Raw genomic sequence first — 11,064 nt, 5'->3', positions numbered from 1 at the left:
ATAAATAAATAAATAAATAACAATGAACCAAACGGGTTCAATATATATATATATATATTATATTGTAATCCTTCCTCATTTAGAGGTTTCCTAAAAGACAAAATATACTTAATGCCAGCAAATATAGTGTAATGGAAAAATAAGTAAAAGTCTACTGAATTTTATAGAAAATCACCGAAGATGGTTTCTTAAAATTCTTATTGACTACTAACAGAAGTACCCGTTCTTCGTACGGGTTATCAGAAACTGGCTTTAATTACTCATACTATCGGTGTGAGTGACTTCGTTAGATATTTACATCACTGGTGTACTTAAGTACGTAGAAATTATTTGACATGTTTAAAATTATAGTGTAAGTATACTGCCGCTAGATAATACGTATAATACAAATATGAATATTATTGAATGTACTTCTTTGATCCGACATTTCGTAACTATTACAAATGTGTACCAATTTTGGGTGGCAAATCTCGCTGCTGTAGAATCCTTGAGCTGACGTAGCTCTGGCTACGGCTGGTCGTTTCTTTATCGGATACCTAGAGTAGGCATAGTGTGGTGCCAATATCTCCAAAACGGTTGGTTTTAGGTCCCGTAGGACTTACTGAGTATTTTATTTGCATCAAGGGGCTTAGAATGAACTTGACAAATATAATATTTTGCCGATTACTTTTATATCTCTCCCCGCCGCCCCCTCTAATTGTTGTGACAATTTAAATGTGGTCTAAGCTTTTCCTTGTATCATCAGCTATCTTCCAGTGAAAGTCCCGTAAAAATCGGCCCAATCGTTGGTTTTTAGTTATAAGTACCGTATATACTTTAAACTTATTAAAGTTGGCCGTTGGCCCCAGGAATTAACCTGGTACTCATTTTTGGTGTAGGCTGAGTGAACCACAGGGCTATATGCACCTCCGGAAGTGGAAATCTCGTTTCGTAAATTTTACGGCTTCCTGACGGGGATTCGAACCCACGTCCTTCCGGGCGAACCGAGCACGCCTTTACCACCTCGGCCAGGCAGTCCCTGAGTATTAGGTAGGACTCAGTTAAAATCCCCGACCAGGCCAGGAATTGAACCCTAGATCCAGTGAACCGAAGGGCACGACGCCGAAGTTCATTACATGAAGAAGTAAAATGCTTTTTCAAATTCCGGTGACAGAAGATTCTACCTTCTCCTACCTTGGCACTGCAACATTCTTGGGCCTTGGCCGACATGCTGACGGCTGACTTACTTGAGGTAGGTCTGAGGGCCTCGTGGGCAATTTGATTCTATCATTGTTAGTGGCTGTTTGTTTGCTTGAAGAGCGGAAAGGACAGAGCAAGAAATCATATGCTCTGGAAAAATACGATATGTCATGTCTGGCACATAGATCTTTGGTATTCCAAGCCCATCATTCGCCATTGACATTTATTGCTCTGCTGAAGAATGCTAGGTCGTTCATCGTTTGCAGAGAACAATTAAAAGAGAGCATAAACGGAAGAGCGCGTGGGAAATACTGTAGAAGACGAGTTAAATATAGCCCGAGTGTCAGTGGAATGAATACAGCCGCTGTCTTTAATAACGAATGATTCCATGCTCAGTGTATGTAAAATTTACTGAATTTTTGAGCACGGTATAGTATATGTATTGAAGATTCATTCCGAGAGAAACTTGTGAAAGCCTTATGTAATTGCGCATGCGTCCACATGCGCGTGAGTGAGCGTGGAGGCAAAATAGAATTCACTAGGGTAGACCCAGCGGATTTGTCAGATGCCAAGAATCACGCGAATAAGGCCGATCAGAAAGTGGGACTTGTCTGTCCTATAACCACTCACTGCGGCCAGTTCATTTAACGTTCGTAAGTGTTACGTTACTGCGTGTACAAAGTGTCAGGAGCGTTTTTAACGTTTCCGTCGCGTAGAAGTTACCCGGAAGAGTCTCCAGAACATGCATCGGTCAAGAAAACACAAGGTAAGTGGACAGTTTTCACATGATTAACAATGTACGGATAAAAATATAGACTAAACGTGCAGGTGAAAAAATCAGACATGGATTTGAATTAGTAGTAAATTCGTTTTTTATGCAAGTGGTTTTTTGTGTCGGCCCTAAGGTGTAAGGGTAGCGTGCTTGCCTCTTACCCGAAGGCTCCGGGTTCGATTCCCGGACAGGTCAGGTATTTTGGCCTGGATCTGAGGACTGGTTCGAGTTCCACTCGGCCTACGTGATTACAACTGGGGAGCTATCTGACTGTGAGATGGCGGCCCCGGTCTATAAAGCCGAGAATAACGCCTGAAAGGATCTGTCTTGCTGACCACCCGACACCTCATAATCTGCAGATCTTCGGGCTGAGCAGCGATCACTTGGTAGGCCATGTTTTTTTTTTTGACGTCGCATTGAAGGTTTTCGGTGACGGAAGGATGGGAAATTGCTGATTGTAAAGGTACCGGCCGTGGTCTCAATTAAGGTACAGCCCCAGCATTTTCCCTGGTGTGAACATGGGAAACCACGGAAAACTAGCTTCAAGGCTGCCGACGGTGGAATTTGAACGAATCATCTCCCGAATGCAAGGTCATAGCTACGAGATCAAACCGCACGGCCAAATCGCTCGGTAGACAATTTGTAATAAAATAATTAAGTTACATAAATTTTCAAAGAAATGTCAATATTTATGCTACATAGGCCTACATTAAGTATATGATTTCGAAATGTGTGCTCCCTACTAAGAAATGACCACCATTCGCTTCCTCACAAAGACTCTTTCAGAGCATTTTTCATAACTTTGTCAAGAGTAGTAACGCATGCGATTACGCTCGAATATTGCTTTGAGCTCCCGGGTGGTTGTTGGTTTCTTGACATAGACTCACTCTTTGTGTTATTTGCAAGAAAAAATCGGTAGAGCTGAGTAGATCGGGTGGTAAGTCGCTGGTCTTCTGAGCCCAAATTGGCAGGTTCAATTCTGGCTCAGTCCAGTGGTATTTGAAGGTGCTCAAATACGTCAGCCTCGTGTCGGTAGATTTATTAGCACGTTAAATAAATGCTGCAGGACAAAATTCCGGCACCTCGGCGTCTCTGAAAATCGTAAAAGTAGTTAGTGTGACGTAAAATCAGTAACAATGTTATTATTATTAAGAAGATGTCCGGGGTGTAGACTCTGGCGAAAAGTCAGAGTAATTGAGTGCTGATTTGGAAAGGAAAGTCCAATAAGTTTTTTTCCACTGTTCAGTGCTCAAATTCCCTGTGGTTACTTTCTTAAATGCCCTTTAGAAGGCTGAAAAAAGAAAAAAGTATATCACTGTAAAGATAAACGTTTGGAGGGTGTGACTTCTGCACCAACCTGTATATTATTATTTTACCAAAAGCCACTGACGGGAAATTTATAAATACCGACTCTGATCAGAAGATTAGAGTTGAAAGTTACATCAAGGTCCTGAGTAATACACTCACGGCCTTCTTAGTTGCTCCGGTTGAATGGTTGCTTCTATGGTGTCACTGTTGGGGCTAGGCCAGGAGAAATTCGGTGTTTATTTGCTGTAATCAGAAGGCTCACTTAAATTGCTACGGGCCGGGCTGAGTGGGTCAGACGGTTGAGGATGTGGCCTTCTGTTCCCAACTTGGCAGGTTCGATCCCGGCTCACTTGGTGGTATTTGAAGGTGCTCAAATACGTCAGCCTCGTATCGGTAAATTTGCTGGCACGTAAAAGAACATTTCGGCACTTCGGCGTCTCCATAAACCGTAAAAGTAGTTAGTGGCACGTGAAGCCAATAACATCATGATTATTATTAAATTGCTTAGGAAAGAAAGCTGGGTGATTTCCGACAAAGGAGTAGTGTTACTAAAATGTTGAAATCTTTGGGCTGGTAAAACTCGGGAGTAAGGAGATGAGATGCTCGATTATGTGGCATGTTTCGAGCTGGCAGTGGAGAGTTGGCGTAGAATGACATTAGTAGAGCTTGACCGAAGGTTTTAAAAGTACGAAAGATCACAATATGAAGATAAGTTGGAATTGAGGAGGACAAATTGTGGCAAACATTAATGTATAAGAAAAGGAGTAAGAGATTAGAATGAATCATCGAGGGAAACATCAAGTTCTTTAAAAAGCGTTTAAGAGAAATCTATATAAACACCTGATGGGGAATGTGCCACCTGGGGGACAGCCTCAATGCAGATTGTTGGTGATTGATGGTAGATACCTTTATTATGGCCACGATTGCTTCCTTTCCAATCCTAGCCTTAACCCATTCTTCCGTCGCCGAAAACCTTCGATGTCTAAGTGCGACGTTAAACCATTAGCAAAAAATAAAAAAATAAAAATCCTTCACAAAATATTTGTGTACGATGCAGTCATAAATAAAATATTAGTGTTTATGTTATCGGTAAGCTACACATTTTCTCTTATTATAATGTATCCATCCCTGGGGGAATGTACACTTTTCCTTTTCTAGAAGTCATTATTACGCATTGATCCACAAATGTACATAACGAAACAGGCCTTTCTACAGCTTATCCAAGGTGTTTCTGAGGTTGTTTTCTTGTTTTGCCCGGGGAGTTTAAGACCAGACGCCCTTTCTGCCACGATGTGAAATTTAGTGAAAATTCCAACCCGGGTTCAACAGAGGTTCGAATTTCAGCCGTTCGGGTAGAAAAATAGAATCACAATCCTTGAATGAGTCTCAGAAGTGGTTTGTTAAAATATTAACAATTCTATCTATCAAATAAAGCAAAAATATTACCTCTATATCTTCTTCTTCTTCTTCTTCTTCTTCTTCTTCAAAGTAACACATCAGGTCTCTTTTGCCGTTGGCGTTAACTTTAGCGAATATTGTGTGATCTGTTGCTAGATGGAGAAGTCTTTCAACACTGTGAAATTCCGTCCATTCTTGGATGTTTTCATCATTGTATAATTTCCCTTGCAAATTACTTGTTTCCATAATTTAGGAAGTTATCTGGGAAATTTAACCCCGTTCTTTGTTTAAATTAATTCTACACGCGGAGATGCCAGCAGCACTTAGTCATAGTTAGTACACAATTATTCATAAAATATAAACTGAACATATTATTATAACATAAACAGACTGTTATAAATGGTAGAAAAAAGGAATCACGTTAAATCACTGTTGAATAATAAAAACTGTTGCGAAATCGAGATACCCCATGGTATGGCCGACAGAACCTATCCTCTCGTGGAGATATTTCTCTATTTTAAATGTAATTAGCACTGTTCGATATTTGAAAGTCCACGATATATCAGTACATTTTTATTAATGACTAGAAAATGTATCCGTGCTTCGCTACGGTATTCTACATGGATACGGATTTCTATGTAAATTACTATACACGCAGTGATGATTATATTAAATTGCATGTTTTTTAACGTTAACCGAGAAACACCACGGTGTGACCCCATACGTTGCGCGTTGAGACGTTTTGATGATAATGACAGGCCACGGTTCCTACTTCTATTCACAATCGAGTTCGGGAGTTTCTGCCATAACGGCAGCCTCATTTGCCTACTGCCATTTGCAATCGAGATCTGAGATTATAAGGACAGGCCCCTTTTCCTAGTGCCATGCACAATCGAGCTGGAGAGATGTGATTATAATCGAGAAATGCAGATCTTTCTAACGTATAAGGGATCGAGATACGACAAAAAAGAAAGGATTGTGCTATCTGTTTTGTGATACGACTTACCGTTTAGCCACCAATTACTCCGAAACGAAGGTCGGCACCGTCATTAAAATTGCCTCCATATTTCGATATTTTCTGGGGCCAAAAAGTCACCCAACTGAACATCTTGGAATTTTTCCTCAAAGGAAGGAGTCCAGTTTTCGGGATTAGCACTCGCATACATACGGATAATTTAAGGAAGAAAATAATACAGTTAAGCAAGTTGACATTAATTGAAGACAGGATAATAACTGTGGACGGCAGGATAGGACAAATATGTAAATACCAAATAGGTGTATTGGAAAAATGAAGTGTCCCTCACTAAATTGTAATGAAATGAGATACGGTTTTAAGAAAGTGGTAACAGAGGAAAAATTTAGGCTCAGGGATTCTTAGATAAGAAGATGACTTACAGTGTTACTGCTTAAGCCTGAAGAGGCAAGACAGTGGCAAGAAATAAATGGAGAGAACGGAAGTAGAAGACAAATACAGTAAAATTTATAGCAAATGCCATAAAATACTTACGGTGCGAAATAATAGCCTTCAGTCCGCAGTACTATTGAAATATGAATAGCCTCCCTTAGTGCTATTCAAAGACGATTGTAACCCTTAATGGTATTACACAAATATCCCACAGAATGGCAGCTTGACATCTCTATCGCCTTCTACCCAAAGAACAACCACGAGTTTACAGGAATAATGACGAAAATGGCATTACGTTACTTCCCTGCTGGCAAGCAGTCAGAGACGTTGCCATGGTAAACTACAGGTTCGTTGTCGGTCTGTCGGTCACTCAATGCAGAGGATGAAACCCACAGAAATAGTAATTTGCTCTGTCATTTGAAGAGTAAGCGAAGTTATGCCCATAACAAAACTTGTTTAAAATGAAGAGAAGTTTCACATACGGTCTACGGATTTTACAGGAAACCAATAGTGTAAGAGAACATTGAAACTACCTGTCCTGGTTTTCGTATAAACCCCCCAGTCTGTTCAGTGATTTTTAAATTATATGCATATTTAAACCTGATTCTGGATGGGTATACTCTAAATATGAAGTTTGGTCGAGATTTACCCAGCCGTTTCGCTACGATGGTGGAAAAGGCGGACACGAAAGCTAAAAAACACTGATACGGTCTTGAGTTGACCTAATGCGGAAAGAAATCTGAAAAATTGACAAAATGAAATTACAGAAATAGGAACCCCTAAAAATTATTTATATAGAGAAAAATATTATTTTCGGCATAAGGTATACATTTGAAAGAAATTCCAACACAAACACAGGGCCCAACGAAAAGCTGATAGGGTTCCTGCCTTGTTTATAACACGGCCTGTGAATCACGAAGACAGTTGTAAAGCATATTTTATGTGCTGCTAGTCAGTATTTCCAAGACGGTATAGTCACTGGTATTGTTGCTGTATTACTATACCAGCGACGATAGCCTATATCAAACATTAACTAAGCAGAAAAATAAATAATACATATTCCCTCACTTGCACAAGTGTCAACGCGAAATTAACTACTATAACTCGAGTAAACACAACTGAAAGGAAAACAAAGTCAGGTAAAAATGCTTCTCTAGGAATGTGACCAGCGTTTCTAAACTGACTAATAATAATGAATCGAACCTACGTTCCTCTGGGCGGTGCGAATATGCCTTCGAAAAGATATTGAATATGATGCTGTTCTCATAAATAATAATGTTATTTATTTTACGTCCCACTAACTACCTTTATGGTTTTCGGGGAGGCCGAGGTGCCGGAATTTTGTCACGCAGGAGTTCTTTTACATGCCACTAAATCTACCAACACGAGGCTGACGTATTCGAGAACTTTCAAATACCACCATTGCCAATTTGTGCTCAGAAAGCCATCGCCTTATCCGTCTGAGCTACTCATGCTATTCTCAAACTAATGCCGAATGTGGTTTTGAAACAGTAATAAAACTTAAAAATAACTAAGTGTATTTGAATGATGTCAGGGGAGGGATTTCATGGGATGGGAACTTGATAGCCCCGTGACATCGTCATTGGTTTCTCATCAGGGTGGTTGCGAATGGTCGAAATGTATCCATTAGAGGTGAATCATTTCTCAACAGAAAGTCACATAGGGTATACCTGTTTTTCGAATGCCATGCAAAACAGGGAGTCCTTTGGCAATATTCAGGATAAATAATATCCCTGTAAAACAACACGTTCGCTTCCAGGTGATGTGCGCAATAACAGTTTAAGTAATGGTATTAAAGATGATGGGAGAAGAAAATAGGATACTAATCGTTGTCCAGCCAGAGGAAGGACGGCTGTTCTTAAGAAGATTATATTTCAGACTTCAATATTACAGAGCTCCAAAAATGTTGTGCATCTTACGATTTCACTCGGTATTTGTCACTGTAAGCCAGCCCCGTGGTGTAAGGGTAGCGTTCCTTCCTCTTACTCGGAGGCCACGGGTTCGATTCCCGGCCAGGTCGGGGATTTTTACCTGGACCTGAGGGCTGGTTCGAGGTCCACTCAGCCTACGTGATTAGAATTGAGGAACGATCTGACGGTGAGATAGCGGCCCCGGTCTAGAAAGCCAAGAATAACGTCCGAGAGGATTCACCATGCTGATCACAGGACACCTCGTAATCTGTAGGCCTTCGGGCTGAGCAGCGGTCGTTTGGTAGGCCAAGGCCCTTCAAGGGCTGTAGTGCCATGGGGTTTGGGTTCTGGGATTTGTCACTGTATCCCAAACATACTGTAGTTACAATATGCACCGTAGTCCAATGTTTGAGATACATAGTGACGTATAACCCACTACTCGCTGAGCCGCTGTACGAATCGGTTAGCTGCGTTGAATGATATTTTGTGCGCATTTCCGCAAAGTATTTTTGTTTAATATTAAAAACATGAAAGGAAAACATCAGGTGGTAGACAACGGGGTTTGTATAAGCTGATTTTTTAAAATAATCCCTAGTTTTAGATGGCTAAAATAGAATATAAAAATTTAATTTTTCTCCACAATTTGGGAGTGACCGCTCCCCCCCCCTCCTCGCGTCCTAAAATTCGCTAATGGGCGCAATGCGTGGGTTGGAAATAGAACTGAAGGATACGTGAGGGTGATTGGTAAATGTGGGAAAGATATGGAAGCTAATGGGAATGGGAAACGTTTGTTGGACTTATGTGCTACTATGGGTTTAGCAGTTACGAATACACCCTTCAAGCATAAGGATATTCATCGATACACATGGGAGGCTAGGGGTACCGGATCCATAATAGACTATATCTTAACTGACATAGAATTCAGGAAGTCCGTTAGCGATGTGCGGGCTTCTCAAGGATTTTTCGATGATACAGACCACTATCTGATCTGTAGATAACTATCTCTAGGCCTGGGATAGAGAAAGTGACATCTGTCTGCAAACCAATAAGGGTAGAAAATCACCAGGACGAGGAAATTAGATAGAAGTACCTGGGTATGATTAGTAAGAAGTTTCGAACAGTGGACAGTAAGCAGGTACAGGATATAGAAAGAGAATGGGTGGCGTACAGGAATGCTGTAGTAGAAACGGCAAGGGAATGACTAGGAACAACTGTGTGTAAAGATGGGAAAAGGCGAACATCTTGTTGGAATGATGAAGTGAGAGCAGCTTGTAAACGTAAAATGAAAGCTTATTAGAAAAGGCTCCAAACAAGGCCCGATGCAGACAGGGAATTGTAAGTAGATGAAAGAAATAGAGCAAAACAAATAGTTGTTGAATCCAAAAAGAAGTCGTGGGAAGATTTTGGTAATAACCTGGAAAGGATATGTCAAGCAGCAGGAAAACCTTTCTGGACAGTAAGGTAGAATCTTAGGAAGGGAGGGAAAAAGGAAATGAACAGTGTTTTGGGTAGTTCAGGTGAACTCATAATAGATCCCAGGGAATCACTGGACAGGTGGAGGGAATATTTTGAAAATCTTCTCAATGTAAAAGGAAATCTTCCTGATGGTGTCGCGTACAACCAAGCTCATGGGGGGAGGAAGAAGGTGGTGAAATTACGCTTGAGGAAGTAGAAAGGATGGTAAATAATCTCCATTGTCGTAAAGCAGCAGGAATAGATGAAATTAGACCTGAAATGGTGAAGTATATTGGGAAGCCCAGGTTGAAATGGCTTCATAGAGTAGCAAGATTAGCATGCAGTGTTGGTAAGGCACCTCCAGATTGGACAAAAGCAGTAATTTCACCTATCTATAAGCAAGGGAATAGGAAGGATTGCAACAGCTATCGAGGTATCTCATTAATCAGTATACCAGGCAAAGTATTCACTGGCATCTTGGAAGGTAGGGTGCGATCAGTAGTTGAGAGGAAGCTGTATGAAAACCAGTGTGGTGTCAGGATCAGATTTTCAGTATGCGCCAGGTAATTGAAAAATTTTACCAGAAGAATGGACATTTGTGTTTATGTTTCGAGGATCTAGAGAAATCATGTGGCAGGGTACCGAGGGAAAAGATGTTGGCCATTCTGGGGGACTGTGGAATTAAAGGTAGATTATTAAAATCAATCAAAGGCATTTGTGTTGACAATTGGGCTGCGGTGAGAATTGATGGTAGAATGAGTTCTTGGTTCAGGGTACTTACGGGAATTAGACAAGGACCTTTGCTGTTCGTAGTTTACATGGATCATCTGCTGAAAGGTATAAAATGGCAAGGAGGGATTCAGTTAGATCGAAATATAGTAACCAGTCTGGCCAATGCTGATACTTGGTCTTAATGGCAGATTGTGCCGAAAGCCTGCAGTATAATATCTTGGAACTTGAAAATAGGTGCAATGAGTATGGTGTGAAAATTAACCTCTCGAAGACTAAATTGCTATCAGCAGGTAAGAAATTCAACAGAATTGAATGTCAGATTGGTGATACAAAGCTGGTAGATAATTTTAAGTATTAGGTTGTGTGTTCTCCCAGGATGGTAATATAGTAAGTGAGATTGAATCAAGGTGCAGTAATACTAATGCAGTGTGCTCGCAGTTCTGTAAGAAGGAAATCAGCTCCCGGACGAAACTATCTTTACATCGGTCTGTTTTCAGACCAACTTTGCTTTACCGGAGTGAAAGCTGGGTTGACTCAGGATATCTTATTCATAAGTTAGAAGTAACAGACATGTAAGTAGCGAGAATGATTGCTGGAACAACCAGGTGGGAACAATGGCAGAAGGGTACTCGGTATGGGGATATAAAGGCTAAGTTAGGAATGAACTCGATGGATGAAGCTGTACGCATAAACCGGTTTCGGTGGCGGGGTCATGTGAGGGGAATGGAGGAGGATAGGTTACCTAGGAGAACAATGGACTCTGTTATGGAGGGTAAGAGAAAAAACGGTAGGCCGACGGTTAGATTCGGTTTCTAACGATTTAATGATATGAGGTATAGGACCAATGAGGCCACAGCACTAGCTGCAGATAGAGGATTGTGGTG

At 40.9% G+C, this 11,064-nt stretch overlaps 1 protein-coding gene across 2 annotated transcripts in view; it reads left to right on the top strand.

Annotated features, from left to right (window-relative positions):
* Positions 1 to 1,736: 1,736 nt before the first annotated feature.
* Positions 1,737 to 11,064, top strand: part of LOC136857575 (SET domain-containing protein SmydA-8) — a 210,208-nt gene continuing 200,880 nt past the window's right edge. For both annotated transcript variants that reach the window (XM_067136349.2, XM_067136348.2), the window contains exon 1: positions 1,737 to 1,945. In XM_067136349.2, the coding sequence (XP_066992450.2) occupies positions 1,922 to 1,945 (24 nt within the window). In that variant the 5' untranslated portion in view covers positions 1,737 to 1,921. The remainder of the gene's footprint in view (positions 1,946 to 11,064) is intronic.

This window comes from Anabrus simplex, chromosome 1 (assembly GCF_040414725.1).
Source record: "Anabrus simplex isolate iqAnaSimp1 chromosome 1, ASM4041472v1, whole genome shotgun sequence".
NCBI lineage: Eukaryota > Metazoa > Arthropoda > Insecta > Orthoptera > Tettigoniidae > Anabrus > Anabrus simplex.
This window is presented reverse-complemented; position numbering and strand designations above follow the sequence as displayed.